Here is a 24667-nt window from a genome sequence, read left to right as displayed (position 1 = left end):
CTCTGCACTATTTAGTGGCTTACTGGAGCAAAGAGAATTGCTTTAAGTGATAATCCTTGATTTCCAAACTCACCAGCAAACAGGAGGAATTTGAACAGAGATGAGTGCTTTGAAGTTTGTGGATAGGGGGATCTAAAGTTTTGCAACTGGGAAGGTGAGAACTTGGTCTGTAAAACTGCCCCAGACATATCTGCCATGGGGGTGCCATGTGCTGCTGTTGGGAGAGTAGCCTCCTGTGTGTTGCAGAGGTTGAAGTAATTAATCCCTTGATGTTGACATTAAAAGCCTATGAGGTTACTGTAAAGAAGAAAGGTTGAGAATGTTTGAGAGGAGTGAGAGAGTAATTCTGTTGCATTTTTTTGTGTTTGAGTAAGAGCTATCTGCCTGGGTCTTTCTGTTTTAATAAAGTACTTGGTATCTGATTACAAGATTGTTAATATAACCATAGATACGTGAGAACAGTTAAGATTTTTGAAATATCTTCCTTCATGAAAGAAGTCATCTCCTGAAGAAAAGGGAGGGGATTTAGCTGTTAGAGGAGGTAAAGCTGCCAAGCTCCCCTGGATTCAGTACCTTCCTTGTTCTTCTAAAAGCAGTTGTGAGGGAGCTATTTTACATTTTCTGGTATTGATACAACCTCAGAAAGAATTTGTTCTGACATATGGCATTGATAATTCTTATCTTCCCTTGTTTTAAGTTGCTTTAAGATGCTTATTTTTTACTTTTCTAGATAAGTACAAGGAGTAATTTCAAGATGAATTTTCTAAACAAAAGCTCAGTATATAGAGAGTAAAAAAAATATTGTGTAAAACTATTGTGGTTTTGTAGAATAGTTGCCACTTCCTTCGTTTAAAGAGACTAAAATTGAAAACTGGACAGATCCTATGTTGTAGGACATAGCTGCAAGGATGCTGGCTGCCCAGGGATCATTTCTTGCAGCCTGCTTCCTGCCCAATGCTTAGCCTTGTGAACACACTTGGCCTTCCAGTTGCATTTTGTATTTACCCTCCTTCAACAAGAAGAGAGTTATACCAGAGTATGTTTACTGTGGCTTAACTTCTTTGCTATTGTCACACAAACATGCAATAAAGGTAAAGGGAATGCATATTGGTTAATAGACCGTAATGCCCCTGTAGACCATGAAGACTGAAAATGGTCCTTTTTTGTGGGTGATCTGCATCTGATCCTTGCCTATTTAGGTAGAGTTCTGCACAAAATAAGTTGTGTGGTTTTCTGTCTTTCCAAGCAGAAAAGCTTGGTTTGGTTCACTCTGTGGGGAGGAGGGATCAATTTAAGTAAACAAACCAAGCCGAGTACTTAGCTTGAAATATGTAATGTAGCATTCTTTAGATGAACTTTCAGCCAATTCACCCATCAAATACCTGACTACTGCACTCACCATGTGTAGTCCTGTTATAAAGCAGAAGGCTTTCAGGTACACTGGCCTTGCTACAGCAAGTAGGGTGAGAGGTGTGGATAAAGCCATATGCACTCCAGAAATAGGAGCTTTTAAGCACATTCCAGAGAACATAGTACTGATTGATTCTGTTTCCCATGAGGTTTTCCTTTTCTCTAATTTTTTTTTTCTTAACCCTCCTGCCTCTCATTTTCCTTTGTTCCCATCTCTCTGCTCACTTTATTTGTAACTTTCTCTATGTGGTCTTGCCCCTGTTTGGCTGGCAGGCAGAAGCAGCACCTCTGGCAGCCAGGCAAACTGCCAGGATAATTCATGGGAGCCTGAGCTGTCAAAAGATGTTCTGGGGCCTTCACAATAGAGATCATCCTGTCCTGGACCACCAGTGGCCCCATCTCACATGCCTCTGAGCTAGGCTGGACTGCCAGACTGTCCTGGCTTGTGGCAGGGCATAGAAAAGCAATTCCAGGCCTATTTTCAGAAAGCAAAGTGTAGTCACCTTTCTGCAAACCACTATCATAGGCATAAATATCCAGTGTATAGACATTTACTCTTAGAAAGAAGAGTAAATTTTTTTTTTGCCTGAATTATTGGAACCAGGTTGTGAAATGACAGGCCCATCTGTTCGATTTTTACCCTGCCAGTTCACCATTTAGCCTTCTGATTGATTTATCTCTCTGATTGAAATAGAGAAATACCTCACCAGGAGGAGTATTGTGTACTTCGCCTTCTGGGTAGGCCGCCATTTGCTTCCCAGCTTCCCTGACTATGCTGATCCAAGAAAGGGAAGTACCAGGATGCAAAAGAGCCTTCTGTCTTTGGCCACTGGCCAGGCACAGGTCAATTTACAATTGCTGCTGAGATTTTGTGGTCTAATTTTTGAGCTTCTTTCCTTGGGTAGCTCCGTCTGCATCCACAAGAGCTCACAGAAACCAGCCAGGGCTGAGACACATCCTCTGGTTAAAGGTGCAGAGGATACAGGACTTTCGAAGGCTATAACCTCTCCTCAGTGCTCTGGAAACTCAGCATCAAAAAGATACTTTTTTAGATTTGATTTGATTTCATTTTAGTAGTTGTCTTGTACTTCCAGTTCCTAAGTCCAGGACTTCATTGATCATCAGTAATTGAAAAAGTAGATTTTACAGAAATAATGGCCAGTTAAGGTTTGATCCATAAGGAAATTGCACCTGTTTGAGTATTTACCATTGGGAGGGATGTACAGCCACAGATGTAGCAATTTTCTAGGATACAGTGCATACAACAGTGCCTCAAATTCCAAAATCTCCTGCATTTAAAATTAGTTGAGAGAGCAGGCAGAAGCAGAAGTTCTGCATTTGTCTATATAAACACGAGGATTTCTCCACAAGTACTGTTGAAATCTTAGCAGGGACACCAACCAGATTTCAAACCTGGCCTTGACCGCAAAGTATTCATAACCTTTGTACTTTATGCACTTCACTTTGAAACAATTACACCTTTCTCCCCAAAGTTTGCAGAGTGGTCTTCTGCATCCACAAGTTTCCAAGAATTACCCTTGACTCCTACAGTACAGGGGATCTTGCAAAGTGTCTCTTATGGGATGTCTTCATGGCATTATTGCACTGTTGAATGCAGATTTCCCCCAAAAAAACAAAGAATATTGTACTTGCTAGAGGCTGTGTTAGAGAAGCTTGACATCCTTTTCATTTGAAATTTAAGTTCACTGCCTCCTTTTGCTGCAGTTGCTTTCAAACAGAAGAGATAAATGTCCAATGGATGCAGCAGTTTCACTGAGCATCTCCTCAGATGTATGTAAGAAAGCAGAAAGCACAACAAATAAAAATGCCAGCCCAAGCAGAAAGCTTCTGATAACTGTTGTAAAGAGTTAAGTTGGATTTTTTAATAGAAAGTAGTGTCAATACAGTGCACAGCTCTAGCACCCTGATAGAATTGCCTAAATACCTGCAGGTACGCAATTCTGAAGGCAGCATTTTGCAGAGGTGTATTATAGTGGATTTGTGCTGAAATCTGTGATAGTAAGAGGTGTTTGTAACCACAAACATTGTCTCTTATCCTCCACTTCTGTGACACAGTCTGACCGCTTTTGAAAAAAAAAAAAAACAACAAGAAAAGTCCACATACTTGGAAGATGGGTAGTGTAATTTTTGGTGTTTAAACACCTCTATTTCTCATGCCTCAGAAAAATAAAACACAAAGTTCTTGGAAATACCAGGCACATTGCCAGCTTTTTAAAGACCTCTGAAAAGAGTTGTTAGGCTAGCAGTAGGTTCGGAAACTTGATGAACCAACATGAAAGGTATCAGTAAGAGAAATGTTTAATGATTCAGTAGCTCAGTTCAGGTATGGATTGTTCTTTAATTCAGATGGTGGACTTGTGTTAGAATATTTTCACCCTTTTTGATTAAAGGGTGTTGTATGCATATAGTAGTCTGTGCCCTTGGTATGAGGGTTTTCCAGGAGACCCCTTATTGCTGTGACCACAGCTGCCCTCTTTGTGGCACTGTCTTCTGGTTCTAGGACTTGCTTAGCATTCAGAGCACTCAAGAGCTGATAAAGACACCTCTGTGATGTCCTCACATTAAAAGTAAGGCAAATCTTCCTGACACAAGAAGAGTAAGGAAATTTAACAGGAAGATAAATGCTCTTGTGTTTCAGCTGGGCCTCAGATATCAAAGGGGCTGGTGGTGGCTGTGCTCAGATTCTGGGTCATAGACAATTCCACGCCAAGTGGCAGAAATACAGAGGCAATGAAGCACTTTAAATCCAGCCATGTTCAATAAGAACTACTCTGATTACAGACTCACAGGTAGAACAAAACCATACAATACACTGTAAGCCTCGTTATGCCCAGTGAACCCTCACAGCCAGATTGAAAAGATCTGATGGCATTCAACAGCTCTCACGGCCAGGTACAAAATAATGTCATTTTATCAGCACCAGAGATATGGGTTCTTCTTGGATTGCTCATTAGCAATACACACTCTGTGAAAGCATGTGTGAATACTTAAAATGTGGATAATATAGATGGCAAAAAATGCATTAAGTTGCAAGATGAATATATGCACTAGAAGTGTGATGACAACATAAGCTAACTTTCTGAATTTCCCTTAGTTATAACACTTGGTATAGCTGAGTCTGACCCAAAAGGTGTTCCTGCGGGTGAGGAGATGTGTACAGCCCATTGACTATCCCTGGATACATTGAGAAAGGACTGCTAGGGATAAAGATGGAGAGGTGTCAAGTTACAAATGGCTCTCTTCTGCCATAAAGCAACTCTTGAGGTTGTCTCTTTCTACCTGGCTGACAGATCTCAACACTACATTTCTCTGGAAAAGACTGAGTTTTAAGTTGCATCCATAAACTTTAACATGTATCTGTTGTGGTGATATGCAGCACTCTTGCAGACATTGCTACCTCTGCCTCTCCCTTTCTCTGTGCTCATGGACAGAGCTCATATGGTGACCCCTGTATATTGTCATCTCACTGCTTATCTTAAAGCCTCCTGACAATGTCTACTGCAATTAGCAAACCAGCTCATTTCCTTACTTATTGATGAGTTTGCTCTTGCCTATGCACTGCACCATCTACTGTGAACATCTGAATTTTCCACTCAAAAAAGCTTGCATTGCAGTAACATTCAAGCTCAGATTTCACAACTAGCAGCAGGGTTTTACAGCCACAACTGAACCTTGGGAGATCTCTGCATTCAACCCTTTTCCGTCAACCCTGAACTCCTACACAAAGTAACCCTTATGAATATGGGAATTAGTCTGTCATGGAGAATAAGAAGGAAGAGATGAAGAACATCCAGGCTGTGGATCAGTTACAGGTGCCTTTTTTGTTTGTTTTTTTTTGTTTGTTTTGTTTTTCTTTCTTTTATGAATGAAACATATAGCCATAATTGCAGTAAACATGCTGCCATAATTGCACAAGCATAGAACACATCAAAGCCAGTGAACATCAGAAAGTGTATTTCAACAGTTGCAGTTTTAGTCTCGATGGAGCTCCCCTGGCCCTCAGAGAAAACATGAGATCCAGTACCATCTGAGAGAATAACACTGTTTATAACTTACTGGAGCAAAAATCTCCTGTTTGGGGAGGGTAAGAGGGAATACTGCGTCTCCCATTCTCATTCATTCCCTTCCTCAGGCACACGCAACTTGGGTTTTATAAAACCCCATGGTTCACTGATACTGATAGCTACTGATGCAAGCTTCTCCAGCCATAGGTCAGGGGGGAGAAGCGCAAAGTTCACATGAAAGCTGTGTCAATAAGAGGAAAGGATGACTGGATTGTAACCAGGATGGTATCTTGTGCAGTGGAGCATGAAACTCACCAACCCAAGAGACTCATATGGCATCCCAACACTGCTGGCTTTACAAAGTGCTCAGCCAGCTTCGCACATGACCTCCACAAAAAATGGATTCAGATACCAGGGTGTGAAAACTGTTCTGCACAGAACATGTTACTTGCCCCACACCTGTAGCTTAGCCACTGATGCTGCAGTCTTAAAGAGATTCAAGCTGGTGAAAGTTGAATAAGCCTTCTCTAATAAATACAATTAAAAATGAGGACAGACAACAAAAAATATGAGTGAGTGCTTGTTTTCACAAAAATATGTGCTGAAAATACTGTGAAATCAACAAATGTGCAGTAGGCCAGGCTGTTCATAGCTACATATTCTCATGCTCATTGATAATGAGCACAATTACAATATCAGGGTTTGGATGGCAGTACAACAGCGGGAACACCAATGCCAGAGAAATGCTTGTGTTCTCACTGGATGCCTAAGGAAATTGAATGCTCATTATTTTGGAGGGCAAATAAGTGGGCTCATACCTCGTCGCTTGCCTCTTCTAGAAGATACCAGGGACAGAGAAATTTCTGCTCTTTTTTCCCCCCTTTAGTTTGCAGAACAGTTAAAGCTCAGCAGATAGAAAGCTTGCAGTCATGGTTGGTTTAGCTCCTTATTATTTTAAGCACAGCTGTGATCAATCTCCAGGCTATAAAGTTAAAAAGAGAAGGGGCTGGAAGCATGGGCTTTTCCTACAACACTGAACTGGCCCCTCTGTCCTGCATTTGTCCCTCATTTAACTAGCCTGACTTTGGTATGGCCAGTGCTCTGAGCTCTGTAGAAAAATGAGGAGAAGCCAGCAAGTATCACCAGGAACTTCAAATGAAGTCCAGCAAAAGCTGATCTGAGTTTGCACCATGGCTTTTGCTTTATGCACCTTCCCTACTGCTGCTGTGTTGGAGTTTACCTCAGTTGCTTAAATATTCCATTGCTAAAACATTTTAAAAGAAAGTAAAGTCATCTTTGAGTGGTGCCCTTCAGTGCATTGCTGAGTAGTTAGGAGAGTTTCCATTTCTTCTGAAAAAAAAAAAATCTTTGTATTTCGTTCCGAACAGCAGAATTACTTCTTAGAAGCAATTAATTTGCTGAGTAGAAGGATTTTGCAAGCGATTTTCTTACCATGTACTAATTGCTTGTATATCTCTTTTTTTTTTTTAATTCAAAAATTCCTCAGTGGAGGGCCTTTTTGCCTGGAAGGTCTCATTTTATCTCATGCAGTTTCCTGTTTGCTTTAGGCACAAGCCTACAAGTATCTGCCAAAACAAAATTAAAAAACACAATCCTGGAGAAGTCTTTCAGATTCATATATCAGCATGTCTGTCCCAAAATATGACTTGAACTGCTGTGAGCAATGATGAGCTAAAACATCAGAATGATCCCACAGGTACTATTTTGGGGGGTGTTGGAGGAGGAGTAGCCAGTGGAAGTGTTTTGATTAGTTAGCGTTGCAATAAAACATATTTGCTGTGTCCCCAGGTTCTACCTCCTGGGCATTTGCTGGTGGGCACAGCCTTTCTGCATGGTGTGGTACTTTTTTTTAACATGAAACAATACAAAAACTGGGAGCAGGGGATTTGAGGAGGTGTCTTTTTTTTCAATCCTCTCAGCCCTGTTTCACCTTGTCTGCTAGTCTGTCAATTTACTGCCTCCTCAGCCCATGGGTGAGCTGCAGACATGTGCAGCTACTGGATGTAATGCAAGTGGAAATCGTCTTTGTGGTTTGGTAGCAGTCTTGATCCCTTGGTTCCTCTTCCATCAGGCAGCTACAGCTGATGTTGTGCTAGTTTGGTTTTCTATTTCACAATCCTGCATCCACTGTATTGTTTAAAGCAGAAGGACACAATACAGTAGATGGCCTAGGCATACTAACACCTTCTTCTGAGGACTGATAACTTTGCCAAGATATCTTGTGGGTTTCCACAGAGTCTGGAGGAGTCTTTTGTTTTCCTTTCAGAGGCTAGCTTTCAATGTAGCTGTAGTGACTGCAACTGTTTGTTTTTGCAATTGCTTGTGAGAGTTAGTGGAGTTACAGTTTCTTTGATGGCTGACTCCCTGCTTGTATGCTGTCCCCTCCCTTGGAGCAGACATCCCAGCCCTGCACCTAGAGCCTGTTCACACGGAGAGGTCAGGGCAGCGTGCTCCACAGACATGCCTGGTGATGGCACAGTATCAGTCAGAGGAGATTAGACAGCTATAAGGGCCGTCAGATGAGACAGAACAAATTAGGCTTGCTTTCTGGATGCTTCATCACTGTCTGCATGAAGTCTCAGGCATTCCAAATGTAAAGCAAATGCTTTCACAAGTATTTTCTCTCCCTGGCAGCCATTGATGTGATCTGCATTGTACATTGTTATCTGCCACATCTGGTGGAACTGTTATTAGGGGTTATTTTTAAAAGTAGAGTTCTACCCTGCTGTACAAAATAGTGATGAGCATTTTTACCAGATCACCTTAGTCCACATCTTAAAGAATTATTTAAGCTGTCTTCTGTTTTGAAATATTCTAGGTTGTTTAATTTTCAGCTGGCAAAGATTTTACATTGGATGGCATATAAATCCCTTATCACTTAAGGACTGAAGTCCATGGCAAGCAGAGAGTGCTAAAAGGGAAGAGTTTTCAAGTTCTTGCCCTGCAGAAGCAGCACGTTCACTGGCAGGTCCATGGGGAGCCCCTGTGTGATCACAGCCATGTGCTCTGCGCTGGCAGCAGCTTCTCTTCTCTGTGTCACTGTGAGAAACAAGTTGGCATCACCCTTAGGCTGAAAGCAGGTGGCAGAAGAGAATGATCACTGCTGTCTTTGACAGTCTCCTTAGAGAGGCCAAGAGTTCAGTGAGAACTCATGCTTGTGCCCAGCAGCAGAAAACCCAGGATAAAGCCAAGCATTAGGCAAGGCGTGCTACAGAGAGCAGCAATGTTAACACCTCTGCTTTCCTTGCGTGGTAGATAGGGGCTGGATCTAAATGATCTTTGTCTGGCACTTCTCAAGAATACCCCTGAAAGAGATGAAGGTGGCTGGGAGTCAGCCCAGTTTTGGTACAGTTATTTCAGTTTTCTGCTGCCATTCAATTGCTCTTTCATGAGAGGGTGGGAGTAAGGGAACTGAAAGTTAAGAGACTTGGGGCCTCTTTTTTAAACTTCATCATTGTTGTCCCTCGTTATACATAGCCAAAACCTACAGTCTTTTATAGGGACACTGTAGCAAACTATCTGCCAGATGTCAAAGGAGTCACCCCCTCAGAAACATGCATTGAGTAACGTTCAAAATAGCATGATAGTGTGGTTTTGTGTGGTTTCAGAGGTTATTTGTGTGGCAATCTTTAAGCCAAGTGACCAAGAATGTGGTGCTAACACAGTCCAAGCATTATTCTTGGTCACTTTTAGGTGCCATACTTTTCTTAGCAGAGGTTAAATTTAGAACAGGAGAGCAGACTGCCAAAGGTAGAAGACTGTTCCTGTAAGCCAATGGAAACACAAGGATCTGTTCTGGATGCTGAATCAAGCTCACATCTACAATAAATGCAGTGATTTTGGGGAAGGCTAGTTGTAGGGAGGAGGGAGAAGTCACAGGGGGAAGACACATCACTTGTCTAACCCAGGAGCAGTTTTAGTGACTAATCCTCTTAGTGAATGAGACTGGGATGCCCTCATTTGTAGTCATGAGGGTGTGGCTACATTTTTGGGGTTTTACACCAGCGTGTACTGCTGAGAGCAGCAGCTAGCTGAAGATGCACCTTTTCCCCCAGATAATGCATGACTTGGCAGTATGATTCTTGATGGTATAACTTGAAAGAGAGGTTAGATTTTATTAGCGCTCTCGTCTATGTTTGGCTGAAAATTTTAATCTAGATTCTGCTATGGTAGATTAAAAATATTACAGAGAAGCTGCCCCTGGAATCCATCAGCAGCATGAAACATTTCCAGTCTGATTCACTGAATTTCTCATTTGAAGTTTGGGAAATACTGTTGTTACCACACTGAAATTATATGCAGCAGCACATCAAGCATCCTAATGGGGAATCCAGAGGAATCAGTGAGAGCCAAAAGGTAGCTGCATTCCTTTAAACAATGTTTCATCTTTACAGTGTGGAAATGCAGAACAAAACCTATATTTCCTGCCCTAGGATTTCCCCAGCCTCACCTAGATAATTTTTAACAGATACATGCAGAATTAAGTGCAAAAACCTAGAATTTACCCTTTTGGTAATCTGTAAGTATATACTCAAAACATGGGTGGTTCTTCACTCAGTGCTTCTCCAGTGACGTCCAATGCCACATCTGTCTGCTCCTCTCTGTTCTAGCAGTGCCATTTGTAGGTGCCTCCCTGATGGGCTGATAGCCTGGGTAATGTCTGAATGACCTTAACACTGCTTGAGTGGTGAGCTGTGCAGGCAACTCAGTATAGTGCCACTTGTGCAGGCTATCCAAGGATGCTTCTGCTTTAATGCAGTAGTTAGACTTGTTACATTAAGGTGAGGAGTAGAAAGGCTTTTCTAACTTTTCTAAACTAACTTGTCCAAAGAGAGGCAGATTTTTCCAAGCAGACTTATCCTAGAGTAGCATTTCCTTATCCATACGGGCTTATGCTGTTGCCCACCTTGTTCTGGAGCTTGTGCTCTTCGTTTTCTCAGAGAGGCGCAGCTGTTGGCATGGATTCTGCGTCTTGGGTTTTGTGTGACCGATCTTAATGTAATTCCTTCAAAGGATGGCACAGCTTAACCAGATAGCTTTAATCAGGTAGATCTTTGTATGGCTATGTAAATTAAAAGCACACACAATTTTCTTGCAGTTGAGGTAGAGCTGGTAAGACTTCATAACACTTCCTCCTACTCAGAGTTTGGTATTAGCATGAGTGAAACAAGTTTTATTCCTATTAAGGAAACCAACGGAGGATAATATTTTTCTTTTAATATTATTAGTTTAATCTTATGTAAGAATCAAGGCAGTCCTTTACATATTAAATTGTATCCACTGAGGTTTCATTTGGAATTTTGTGTTGCAACTGGAGCTTATCCAAACATAATACCAGTAACACTTAATGTCCTTAACAACAAAGGAAAATACAATTAAACAATCTCATGTAGCAGTTGTTTGATATCTGCTAAACATGCTGTGTTGTTTGAGCCTAGCATTCTGACCATGTCTGGGAAAGTAGCAGAGTACTGCAGAAGGTATATGGATTTCTGTAGGAGAAGTGGGCAGAACTGGGCTTTTTCAACATGGCCATGAATTGTTTTTCTATGATTGGAAACTGCAGCTACTAGAAAAGCAGCAAAACACCCAAGTCCCAAGCACGCGAAACATACCTTGCAGAAGCAGGCAGAGGAGAGTCCAGTCTGCGAGCCCTGCTTGTAGGGTGCCAGCTGTCCTGCTCCTGCCTCACATGAGCTCTTGCAGTGAGCCTTCACTTCTGCAGAGGCATGTTCATGTTTCAGGAGACATGGTGACCTCCAGCTGCCCCACATCCGGGACCTAAAAGCCCCACCCAGACCCTTCAGACAGGGTTCTCTTGCAGGTCAGGGAGAGGTCTGTTCCCCACCTGAAGTCCCAAGTCATTCCTATGAGCATTTAGGGCCCCTAAAGTGAATCCTTAGCTGAGTTTGGACTAGGGGGGGTGAAAGCACGTTGCCAGGTATGAGCTAAAGGTTGCTTCCTGAACTCATTAGAGCAGATTCAGAGGAGGGCCAAGATGATCAGAAGGCTGGAACGGAGGCCGAGACCATTTGTCTTGTTCAGCCTGAAGGAAAAAAGGCTCTGAGAAGAACTTACATTGGTTCTCAGTACCAGAACAGGGCCTTTAAAAACACTGAAAAGGGACTTTTCACAAGGGCATGGAGTGATAGAACAGGTGGGAATGGCTTTAAATGGAAAAGGAGTAGATTAAGATTAGAAATTTGGAAGAAATTCTTCACTGCGAGGGTTATGAGGCACTGGAAAGGTTGCCCAGAGTTGTGGCTGTTGCACTGAAGTGTTCAAGCCCAGGGCCCTGAGAAACCTAATGAATTGAGTGACATCCCTTCTCATGGCAAAGGGTTAGAACTAGATGATGTTTAAGGTCCCTTCCAACCTAAGTCTTTCTAGGATTCTATGATTCTTGCTTCTAGTTTTCCCAGACATCTCTTGCCTGCTTTTCTTTGTTCTGTGACCAGAAAGACCAGTACCAGGAGCCCCTTATCAGCTGTGCTTACGTGTTCATTTTCCTGCCAAGCTTCCAGAACTAATTTGGTACTGTAGGAGTATTTGTTTTCAAGTTAGAGCATAAAGACTTGTCGAGAACACCCAAAAATTGAAAAAGACACCAAATTTCCTCTCTGTGACAGGTTTTTTGGCAACAGAGAAACTCCACAAGGACTACTGTTTGTCTTTACACAGAGATAAATAATCAGATTGCTTTGGCAACAGCCAAGCTTTTATTCAGACATGAGCTTCACATATCTTTAAGAATTTAGAAATCAGTCAGAATGCTGACCACTGGCATTTAATGACTTCCTGTTTTTGTCTAAAATGCTTTCTATAGATGAAGGCCTTAGTTTCTCCCTTTGCAGAGGGGCAGTGCACCATCTCTCTCCTGCAGTTACTAGATCAGGAGCAAATTCCGTTTTTCTTGTTTTGAGGCATTTAAATGGATAAAGTTAAATTGCAACAGGATTAAACTTCGGCTTTTATTTTTGGAATGCATTTTGCACATTCCTCTTTTCAAGTTGTTTTTTAAAACCATTACAAGTATGTTCTAAAATGGGGCAGTTCAATCAACTTTGGTTTGCAGATGTCAGTTGAGAAACCCTCCTGGCCTTCTCCATTTGCATTAGCACTGGAATTCTCCTTCAGAAATGTCAGCTGTGGAATACTTGTGGAATACTGGATCAGCTGGCCAAAAACCAGTACAGTCATTTGCAAAACTGCAAGCATCAGGCGGGGAATTACATCAAGTATTAACCTGGGCTAGAGTTTGGAGAGCACCCATGAAATAAGCAGATCAGTTCCAGTGACTTGCTACTGCCCAGTTTCATTTTCTCTTCAGTTGGTTTTTGTTATTGGTCCTCCCCAGGCTTTTCTGTTAGTTTGCTGTTTCAAACTTCCAAAGCTTTAGGTGCTCCAGGGATACAAAAGTGCTTGGAGACCATGTACTATTGGAAACACCAATGTCTGGTGCCAGGCTCTGTGGGAAGCCCGCCTAAAGATGTCCAGGTGGGAAGACATGCAGCCGATAGGATCTCCAGAAAGCAAGCTAGGAGTCCAAGTGTCAGCATGCCCTGCCTCCAGCACTTGGCAGTAAGGACTTGAGGCAGTAAGCACAAGGTGCTGCAGAGAGCAAACTCCCAAAGATTCCCACAGCTGCCACTGGTGACTCTGGCTGAGGGAAACCTGCTCTTCGTCACCTCTGGTCTGGACTTGCAAAGTTGAGCAGGAAAAGAAGGTGTTGGTCCACACTGAGATAAGGGAAGGTATGGTCACTGTATATGCAGCCCTACTGACCACAGGCATTTTTGTGTCTGAGTATCTCCATGCTCAGAGACAGTGGTCATGCAGCTAGTGGTGCCAGTGGAATTGTTGGCTAATGGTTGCTGTCAGCTCCCTGTGAAACACCATGATAGGTCAGATGTTTCTTCAGTTGATACTTTGTGTAGCTGGTGTGGATGCAAAAGTATGTCTGGTTTCAAAGAAAGGCTTTGACCTAAGGCTTTCACCAAGATATTTGTGTGTTTTTCAATGATAAATTGTCAGGGGCAATGTGGTGCTGTGAGTATTGGAAGAGAACAGGTGGAACAGAGGCCAGCCTGTAGCAAAGGAGTCTAGGTGCCAGCAGAATTATCATTGGTAGTCAAGATGGTGTGTCCCCTTAGAAAGAGTTTTACATTATTTTTTCTGAAATGAAAGAAGGTGATGAGGATGAATAGGCATGCATGAAATACTACATATAAAGGCCCAGAAACAGGTGTTGCTAACATACACAGGACTTCACTCTTTGGAGTCAAGGCTTGCTCCTCCCACCCCAGCCAGAGCACAGGCAGAGCCCCAAGGCTGCTTTCATGTTAAGTCATTAACATGTTTTAAACCAGACAAAGGTGTGAAGGTGGAAGCAGATGGATTCCTCAGAGAAGGGATGATTTGTTGACAAAGATAGCCATGGCTTGAACACGAAAAAAATTCTATGCACCTTCAAAGGTGAAGACAGATGTTTGAAGCAGACTAGTTCTGATTTCCTTCTGAGAAGAGGAAACACTTTTTTGAGCAAGACATGATTTCTCTGTTGCTGCACATCCAGCCATTATTTTGTACAAAGTCTGGACAAACTTGCTAGCTGAAATTCCCAGAACAAGATTCAAGAAGAGGTTGGATTGTGTCTGTGCAGGTAGCTGTGGAAAAGGTAGGAAATCAGGGATCTGATGCAATACTCGCAGAACCAGTTTATTCTAAAATCTCTTTACAAACCATGGGTACAGCAGACTGAAAAATCTCCCAAACTTGTCAGTTAAAGAATTCATATGGAGTTAAGGTATTTGATAAAGGTGAGGACAGGGTTTTATCTATAACTTGCTGTAGTGGTTTGAAAGCAAAACAAATGAGAGGCTCCAAGTCAGAGATACAATTTAATAGGAAAAAAAAAGGAAAGAAAGTAAAATAAAATAGATGCAATAATACAAAAGACCACTGACAGAGTCAGAATACAACCTGAGTGGAGTGATGGAAGCAGTCCAGATGAGGTGGTCTTCCTGAAGCAGTGATCCTGTAGAAAGGTCTGGTGGCTTGGGTCCTCTGGGAATCCAGTGGGTAAGCGCCCCTCTGGTGTTCAGAGTCTCAGCTTATATCCAGGCTGGAATGCTTGGTTCCTCCCTCTGGGCAGAGCATCTCACAATGGGATGGTGAGTCATCTGATAAGGCCTGATGGGCCCATTAACAGGAGGTAGTCCAGGAGGGGGTTATCTGTGAGTCATGTGGCAAAGGTGCTGATGGCCCATTAACAGAAGATAAGCCAGAGTGGAGGAGGCAGGGAGCACTGCCTCACCTGGTTTCAACAGTTCATGAAGATGGTGATAGAATATACTTCAACCCAGGACACTTGCACATTTAGAGCTGCTCAGCTCCCAGTAGACTAGAACACATATCCCTAGGAATAAGGCATATGTTGTGACAGAGAATCTGGTGGCTTGTATCACCCAGCTCCTTTCATATGCTCTCTAGTTGTGTGTTCTCTCTTATGTGCTCACATCCTGTTGATTTAAGTCATCTCAGAGAAGTATATGTAGGATAGTATTGCATGAATATGAATGTAGATTTTATTTACCTTTGCATTGTTTCTCATTTCCTGTTTTACACTGCTATCCTCTCTTTCTTTCTGGAGACACAGAGCCCCACCAGAAAATTTTTGGCTTGAAACACAAAGGCACCCTTTGTGTTTGAGTCTCCCAGAGGCACATCAGAGAAGGCGGCATTTTACAATCAATCAAAAACTGCAGAAGGGCTGTGCTATGAATCTCTCACACTTTCAGAATTCATACAGCTTCCTTAAATAAAGGCACCTTGAATTAATGAACCTGTTCTTATGGCACCTTTTTCAACATGGACATTCTTACTGGTACCCTGTGGGCAGCTCTCTCCTACCTGGGGTATTTTTCAAGGACTTTCCATCACTCTTATCCTCCTCAAGTCGTTTGGAGTCTGTGAATGGAGAGGCAAGCATACAATTATTTTAAATTTATTAATCAGATGCAAATGTGGTAGTCACATTTTATTTCTTCATACTAAAATTCCATAGATGGAAACAAACATTACCGCTATGTTAATTATTTCAAGCAGAAAATGTGAAAAACAACAGTGTTTTCATCCACCAAGAACTATTAGCTATATTGTAGTGGTGTTGTGTCAAAATTGGGAAAAATTAGGTCAGACTAGAATTAGAAGAATCACTCCTACACTCTGAATGTTTACAGCATGATAAATGTTCTTCATCATCTTTGGAATCTATAATCATTCATTCATTTTAGATTGCATGCTGTCATATTTGTGTCAAGGGAAAACAATACATAGCTGTAAATAAGCACTATTGCTTGCAGTACTTATCTCTGTTCATGCTATGGACAAGATAATGCTAAGTGTGATAAGGAGGATTATTGATACAGTATACAGGTGGCTAGGACATGAAGAAGTGCAGTTGTGTTGCAGCTGATGAGCTTGCACCTCACCTAGCGTAGCAAGTGGTTTTCCCTGTTGAGGGTGGGATTATATCAGAACATGGAAAATGCCAGGCATTTCTGCAGCCCTTCTTGGCAATGGTTTTGTTAATCAAAACAAATCATTCACCCAGAGCATTGCTTTTAGCCTGCACTAGGCACAGAAGGACTGTTCTCCCTCTTGGTAGTTGTGATAACAGTGATAGCAGTGATGTTCAGTGTCTTTCCCCTCTCAGTCACCTTTGTCCCAGAGGAAGGCAGCTGCCTGTCACAAGTGCCACTCTGACGACAGGAGAGGATTTGGAGAGCACAGCTGGTGGACAGGGGTAGGAGGGCAACAGCAGCAGATTCTAAATGTTCCTGCAGTTCAGCTGGAATAGATCTTTTCTGTCTTTAGTGTGCTAGTTCCTTATCCTATTCCTGTAATCTTAAAAAGCTGCAGACACAGGAGATTTTTTTTTCTTCTTCTCTCATTCCCTAAAAGAGACCTTTTCAGTGTTTTTCGTCTCCACAAAGACTGAGGAAATTTGCAGGGTGAGTGTGAGCCATGCCAGATATCAGGGTTAACACATAAGATGAATAAAAGAGAGCACATGAAAAGGACACAGTGTGTTAAGGCAGAGAAAAAGGGTGTTTCAGAATAGGTGTGCATTGACAAGAGCTACATCCCACTGAGCCTCTGAAGGATAGCAGTGTATGACTTGGCAGAAGAAGAAGTGCTTCTTTTATTTTGTTCTTTTGAGTTAGAGGAAAACAAATGTTTGCAGAATAAACACAGACATAGGCTCTCCAAGGAAACACTTTGCCTGCTAACACAAGTTTCATGAGTAGCCATCCAGACTGGTATCCTAGTAATGAGTTACTAGTTCATCAGTGTTTATTCTTGTGTAGCTTATTTCTTTTTTGTTGCTGGTTTTTGGAGTTGTTTTCTCTGTTGTTTTTGTACTCACTGATTTTTGTGTGATTTATCATGGCTGGTTTCATATGCCTACTGCCTTCAACAGTTTTTACTCTCTTGCAATCAAACCTTGCTGTGAGGCCTTGTCTTATTTACCCAAGGGTTTCCAACATCCAGTTACCATGGAAACATAATCTGCACTTATGCACCAGACAAGGGTTCAAGACAGTTGTGATGTAGTCATATCAGGGTCATTGGAAAGCCTCCAGTGGACTTCTACAACAGCTCTGCAAGACAGACAATGCACAAGGAGTTGGAGTTTCATTTCTTACTGGGATGAGAGATATCACATAGCAGCAGAAAATTAGATGAGGTCATAAATGCTTTTTTGTAACTTGTATTTCCTGGTGTAAAACATGCTTCTCAGTCCATAGGGACCCTTCAGTCTTTTAAGAAGATGTGCTATTTCTCTGGTTCTCTCAAGCTTTCCTGTCTAATGGCTAGTCATTAACCCCTCAGCCTGATGGGAATTTCTTCTTCACCCAGCCCTCTGTGGCCTGACTCTCAGGACAGACCTTGGCCATGCTCCATGGGAATGTTCCTTCTGCTGCAACTGAAGAGCTCATTTAGCTTAGTGCCATTGCCTTCAAAGAACTTCCAGGGCTGGAGGTAATATCCCAAGGTGCTCTCTGTCCAGGCAACAGTGCTCTTCAGCCACCCAAGGACATAAAGCCTGCACTTTTTTCCAACTACGTTGGGCTCTCCTAGTGCCATGGAATGACTATGGCATATCCTCAAAGGTTCAGATCACTGAATACAATAGATCTGCTTTGCATGTCATTGTAATTTAGGTTTGACTGAGTTTGTAAAATGTTAAGATGTGCCTGGAAATTACTAACACTGTACCTTAGACTACTCTCAGTCCTGTTTCTGAGCTGAAAAACAGCAATATTTTCGTGTATGCTTAAGGCTTTGCAGTATATGGCAGCAGGAAGCTTTTGGATGTCACTGTTTTATTAAATGTGATATTTTTAGATCTTCATTCTTGGTGAAGTCAATTCACAACAGATTTCTGGGAGGGGAAGAATTTAATCTCACTTCCAGCTTACTTCAACAAATATTTTAAGTAAGAGGGGAAAAAATGAAATTCCAATCCTTGTTTCCCTTCCAGAAAAAGAATTCCATGTTTAACAGATGAATTTTCCTAAATCTGAAGTATTAAGAGCCTGACATTTATGTTTTCCTTTGTATGTAACTCAAATACATCCTTACCATCAGTGATGCTTCTCAGTATTTCCCAGCATACCAACAGTTAAGTAAGAAGTGAGCAAACCTGAGCCATTTTTGTATCACCATTTACAGGTGCTTAATAAGCTGCTAGAGCTATGTCATAAGTTTTAAAAAGAGCATATTATTCTATTCCATCTAGGTGGAGCAGAATTGCTTATCTTTGTCCAAATAGGTCAGTGTCACTTATCAGATGGTGGAGTGCTACTTATCTCTCTTCATTGTTTCACTACTTCCATGGGAACGTCTTCTGCTGATGGACCATTAAGAGCTCATCAATAACATTACACATTACACTGCACTATTGTAAGCTGTTCCACACAGGGAAGAAGAGCCAAACCATCTTAACCTAGATAAAAAGGAGCCACAGTCCCACCAAGTATCCAGGTTTTTCCACCGGATCCCTGGAGGAAGACCAGACCCATCTCATCATTACTGGACCCTTTTTTTCTTCAACGGGACCATCTCTACTCCAACAGAACCACATCTGCCACTCCAGGAAGGCTTACTTTGGACTGCTTCCAACACCCTGACCAACAGGGTGTCAGGTTGTATTTCTGACTCTGTCAGGGTTTTTCTAGGATTTCTTGTTTGGTTATTTGTTTGCTTATTCTTCTGTACTACAACATCTGTATTTTTATATCCCTAGTAAAGAACTGCTATAGCTATTCCCAAAATCTTTGCCTGACAACCTTTTAATTGCAAATTTATGATAATTTGGAAAAGGGGGGGAGGGGCTTACATTTTAAGGGAGACTCCAACCCTCCCTGGCAGATACCTGTCTATCTAAACCAAGACAAGCTATTAGCATGGGGGTGTGTTTTGCTAGGAGCAGAAGGATGACAACTTGCACAATAGTGACTTCCTTCCATAGCTGGGTGGGATGGAAACTTTTGTTTTTATCATTTTTCAGTTTAGTTTAAGCTGCACAGAGCAGCTAGTTGGTTGCTCAACTGCAGTCCACTTTTTCTTGAGTGCAGCCTATTGAGCCTCAGCACATAGGTTATCAGACCTGTCTTGAGATACTGAGGAGCCCAATGAGGCTCAGAAACTCCATCTGAGACAAGTGTTCAGTGCAGTGGGCTTCATGTGGATTTTTCTAGAGGTCTTTGGGGCTTTCTCAGGAGCAAATTCCTGTCTGCCTTACCATAGAACTTCTTGTTGCTGTTTATAACGTATCAAAAATAATGCCAACAGTATGTTCTGCTGTTTCTCAGTAGCAGATTAAAAAAAAAAAAATTGGAAAATTGAAAGCTTTCAATCGCACTTTGAACAATGCTATGAGAGCTTTCCTGCTAGCTCTATTGTTTCTACCTTGGACTTTTCTGCTACAGGCCTGGTGAGAATGCTGTCATTGTCTTTTGTCCTGCACTATAGATGCCATGACTTGCAGTGTTCCTCTCTCTGATGTTGTTCTCCCAAGGCAACCTATAATGAAGAAAATACATGCTTAAGCTAGAACAAAGTCCACTGCTGCTTTACTAGCTAGGAGGCTTAACACAACATCCACAATTTCAACAGTGAGCGGTTGAATTTGAATTATTGACTTGGTTTCTGCAAAAATCAGCTCAGCAGAGCTTTTCTGTGCAGGGGGAAGATTCTATGAGCATGGACAATACTGCAAAGAAAGAGATGCAGTTTTCTACTCTTACAGCAACAGGTACAAGGAAGGGATAGAAGCCTGTAGTCCTTTGCATGGGTTTCAAGTACTCTTTTCTAGGACTGCTGGAATCTAAAAGAGCTGCAGACAAAAGCTGTGGAGTGTGTTCATGTGTTTGATGCCACCTCAGTGTGGGAGAGTTTCATGCCCTTGTTGTCAAATTGCTGCCAGAGACCCTAACAAAGTCATTTGGAGAAAGGGCTTGATGCTTTGTACTGGCAATTCACCCCCCAGCTTCTTTCTGTTGGTGAGCTTTGTTGGTCTGCACCATTAACTAATGGTTAATACAAGCAAACTCAGTTTAGGGATGTTTTTTCATGTGTAAAAAGCCTCTGTGTGTGGTTTCTTGGTTGGTAATCAGTGTCTGTCACCTGGTGTATATTGCAGGCCTCCAGACCTCTTCAGAAAATCTTCTTCTATTCAATCTAGGTAGATTTGCTGTCCAAACAGAAAGGTGTCCAACAGAAAGCTTACAGTTGCCACTGCCCAAGCTGGAAATTGCTTGCACCTTCTTGGCAGACATGGCAAAAAGTCTGCATGCTGTGGGAACTGACTTAGCTGCTAGTTCTGCAAGAGACCATCACTCAAGAAAAACCAGGAGCAGTATGTAAACAAATAAATACCACGGTGTCAGGAGAACCATTTTGAAAACAGCCCTCACTTGGTAGTGGTGGGAAGCCCTTATTGCTGCTGCCTGTGCTAATCCTGCTCAGTGATGAAAAGACATTGGTTTCCACCTCAGTAAAGGAGCCTGGAAAATCTCAGGAGCCCTGTCTTAGTTCTGACATGATTGGTGTGTAAGGGTTTCCCCAGCAGTGTTTATATTTAAAGCCTCTCTAATCCTGCAAGGAGTTACAATTTTCCTCTAATTCAGTACTCCCAATAAAATACAAGGCATTTTATTTAATTTCTGCATTGGGCTCTGAATTTTGTTCTGGGCTTTGTTTTTCTCAGACCTTTGGAAAACAGGGAAAAAAGAGGGGAAGCATTTCAATCAGTGTAAGACTCTTTGGCTTTGACACTGTTGAGGCCTGATGATCCTCTGAATTTCAATTGAATTGAGCCCTAAGAAAAGAAGTAGATCCCTTGAAGGATGGCATTTGTGTGCAAGAAGGATGTGTGTTTAGGACTTTCCATTTCATAATGGGGCTGAAATGGGTTAACAAGACTCAAGCTTTCTTTTTCTTGAGAATTGCTGCCTGCTCCACTCTTTTTCTATTACTGATGCTTCAGTCACAGTGCTCACAGAAGAGTTTTCTTTGTTGTTATTCGTTTGAGAAGTAAATTGCAGTATTGTTTCTCCTGATCAAGAGATTGATTAGTCAGAGGTCTCTAGCTGAAGGAAAAAATGTTCCTCATTATCAGCTTTAAATGTAAATGTATTTTCCAAGCAGAGTTTCAGATGGTGGGGAGCTGGGGCTTGGGGGCTTGTCTTGCTCTTTGATGTGCTGCCCATAACCATTTACAGATTTTTGAAAGGCATCCCTCTCACTGGGTCAGTGAAAAGAGAGTGTGAGAATGCTCTTGGAAGAGAAAATTAACCATTGCTGCTTCTGTCTGGATGGTTCTTGTGGTGTTTTGATGAGTGATGGTGCATTAGTATATTTGTGGACTTTGTGTTTTGTCCTTTCTTTCTCTTTCTAGGTGCTTTCATAATCTGCTGGACCCCAGGATTAGTCTTGCTGCTTCTTGATGTTTGCTGTCCCCAGTGCAATGTCCTGGCCTACGAAAAATTCTTCCTGCTCCTGGCAGAGTTCAACTCTGCTATGAACCCCATCATCTACTCCTACCGAGACAAGGAAATGAGTGCAACATTCAAGCAGATCCTGTGCTGCCAGCGCAGCGAAAGCACCAATGGCCCCACCGAAGGCTCGGATAGGTCGGCATCCTCCCTCAACCACACCATCCTGGCTGGCATGCACAGCAACGACCACTCCGTGGTGTGACCCCCACAGCCAGCCGCCACACCGACAGAGAGCAGCGGGCAACGCTGTGGGGCAGGGCGGGCGCGGGGCCCCAGGGAAGGTAACCCACTCACGTTTTCTCAAACACTAATGGACTACAAGTGCCTCTTTTCCAGGGGTCCTGATGTGCCAGCGCAGACTGCCCTGTCCACAGGATTGGCCGTGCTGCAAAGCCTTTGATTTCTACTTTGAGAAAGTAGAACATAATTGCTTTGCAGAGGAGGTCATCAATAGCCCATGGAAAGCCTTGCTGAGACTTTGTTGGACTTTGCTGCATCTTGGTGCCAGTCTGAATCAACTCTGATTAATTAAGCTTATACCTGCTTCACTGCATTTACATGTAGCCACTTAGTATTTTTAAAAAGGGAGTAAAGGGGATAAAAATATGCCTATCATTTAATAGACATGTAATATGTATCACCATCAGCATGCTTGTGATGAACGTTTTCTGTGCAGGGAGTAAAACTGTCCTCTAGTCTTTGTATCCTTAGACACACTGTCATAACTACAGTAAAGCGAAAAGGGTTTTTTTCTAATACAGGCAACAGGATGATGAGGGAAACTGACTCTTCTTACCTTCTTTACTGGCGTTAGAGAATGCATGTTCTGTGTGTATGCAGATTGTTTTAATTATGAAAAAAAAAAAAAAGCTCTTTGTAAAGTCTGCTGGAAAGTAGAAAAGCATAGACTGTATTCCAGTGTTTTTTTAGATTATGAAATAAACAGTACATTAGTCATAATGTATATAAGGTTCTTCTTTGAAGTGCAGTATGAAATTTGTAACATGAGGGGTACCAAGTTTTTTATGGATAAGTTCTTAAAGTAGGACACGTCCCTAAGGCTCTTAAAGGGCTACAGTCAGGTTGGTAGGTTGCAAAAATTGTATTTATGGCATATTCTTGGAATGCTTTGCTTGTTAATGGCAAAAAACATATGCATTTTTAATGGGAAAAAAGGTATGTTTTTATGGAACTTTTCTTGTAACTGAATACTAAACACCTTCTGCATTTTTGCACTGAGAAGTATATGTAGAGTACCATTTAAATGATGCCCCCTTCATTTCAAAAGCATTGGGCTACTAAGAACCAATTTTATTTTGTAAAGTCAACACTTTACAAGGTAGTCATCCATTGCAAATGACTGGACCATGTTACAGGTAGTAGTCACACATGTACATTGTTATAAATACATAAGGTAACAGGGTTTTTTTTATGTGAGACTGTTGAAGAAAAATGTCACTCGTGTGAATATCGGTTGCCAAGAATCACTGATAGCAAACAAAACTCATTAACAGGAGTACATGCGAGCAAAGGTGGGATCTTGCTGATAAAAAACTTGGAAGCTCTTTGCAGGAAATTATGTGTTCTCCTAACAATATGAAATATATCAACAGTAAATTCCTGGCACTGTTTTCATCATTGTAATTTGCCTCTATAACAAAAACAAACAAACAAACAAACAACAACAACAACAACAAAACAAAAAAAAAAAAAAAAAAAAAAAAAAAAACCACAAAGGCTCACAAAAAAATAACCCCACAAAACAGAACAAAAAAACCCCACAGAGATATTAGCCTTCATTGTACCATACTGGAATGTAACTTAAGGGATGATATTCTCCCATTTGGGCAGGGAAAAAATGGAGGGTAGAGGGTCAGCCCAGCAAAATCCAGTGTTTTCAGCATCTCTTGCTTTGCGGAGATGCTTGGATTTTATGCTTCCAAGCATAAAACTGCTTGGAATAGGCAGTTTCTTGCTGAGAGAGAGAAAAGAAACAAGTGAACAAAACCTGCCTCCACTGAATAAAGTAAGAGTTTTGACACTGCTGTCAGTAAAACTGAAATCCACCTGAACTGTCGAGCTAGTTTTGTGTGGACACTGTGGAAGGTGGAGTAGACAGAGAGTAAGCATAATGTTGTCTGCCAGCTGACCTAGGTTTTGAATATATCCACTTGCTTTGAACAAAGCCAATCTTTTTTTCTGACTCTAACTGAGAGCAAGTGACTGTACAGGTTGATTTGGTTCTATTCACAGAACCGTACTGAGAAACAGAAGACCAGGCTGTATGAACTTTTTCGTTTAAAAGCATCTGCTTGCTAATCCACTCATAACTTCTCCCAAGTTCCTGCTTGATACTTGAACTAGTGCACATAAGCAGAAGAAAGGAGAGGGTTAGACTGCCTCCAAAGACAGGAGACATCTGACAGAAAAACTATTTCCTTTTCTCAGGAGTGCTTGGACTTCCTTTTTTCCTTGGGTCCAGCAAGAGCACTCTTTCATAAAATCTCCACAAAAGTAGAAGGTCATAGACACTTTATTCTAGGGTTTGGGAGGTTTTGGGCTGGGGAGCTGCCCTTTCCAAGTGTTCTTTTCAATGCTTTTTGCATGCTTTTATTGAACCTCATCTGGATAGGGTGGGAGGATGATGTTACAAAATAGCAGCAAATCATTCACCCTAGTTTAACCTGCTAGAGGTCTGTTGGGTTTTGAGAAGCCATGGGCAAATAACTTGAAAACAGGGTTGGTGCGGTTGTTTGAGACATGGGTGGGTCCAGAGGCTTCTTGTGAAGACAGATGCCCAAGGGGATTTTCTGTTGTCCTTGTGATTGTGACAGATGGGAGTTGCTGTCCAGGTACATTGATCCACCCAAGGAGGGACTCAACTATTTAAGAAACTGAACCTTTTGAACTCTTAGGAGCAATTAAATCTCAATTGTCAGGTATGTTAATCCAGGAGCATGTCTAACAACAGGTGGCTTTTCTTCTAAAAGATGAAGTGCAATTCAGACCAAATGCAACAGGAAGAGCATTGCTTGGAATTTTGCTAGAAGAACACACTGAGCTGCTGTATAAAAATTTGATTAGTGCTTTGTGTTGTTGATATGCTTTTCCTATATCCTTAAGAAATCTGATCTGTGAATT

The 24667-nt window shown here is 41.9% G+C and overlaps 1 protein-coding gene across 1 annotated transcript in view; it reads left to right on the top strand.

Annotated features, from left to right (window-relative positions):
* The window catches only part of LPAR1 (lysophosphatidic acid receptor 1), a 72587-nt gene extending 49325 nt beyond the window's left edge, over nucleotides 1-23262 (top strand). The window contains exon 4 of the mRNA XM_066181453.1: nucleotides 21427-23262. Coding sequence (XP_066037550.1) covers nucleotides 21427-21728 — 302 coding nt within the window. The 3' untranslated portion in view covers nucleotides 21729-23262. The remainder of the gene's footprint in view (nucleotides 1-21426) is intronic.
* The last annotated feature ends 1405 nt before the right edge of the window (nucleotides 23263-24667 follow it).

This window comes from Chamaea fasciata, unplaced genomic scaffold, assembly GCF_029207755.1.
Source record: "Chamaea fasciata isolate MVZ Bird 193981 ecotype frontalis unplaced genomic scaffold, bChaFas1.0.hap1 SCAF_4, whole genome shotgun sequence".
NCBI classification, from domain to species: Eukaryota; Metazoa; Chordata; class Aves; order Passeriformes; family Sylviidae; genus Chamaea; species Chamaea fasciata.
The sequence above is the reverse complement of the archived record's forward strand: the minus strand, read 5'-3'. Positions and strand labels throughout refer to the sequence as shown.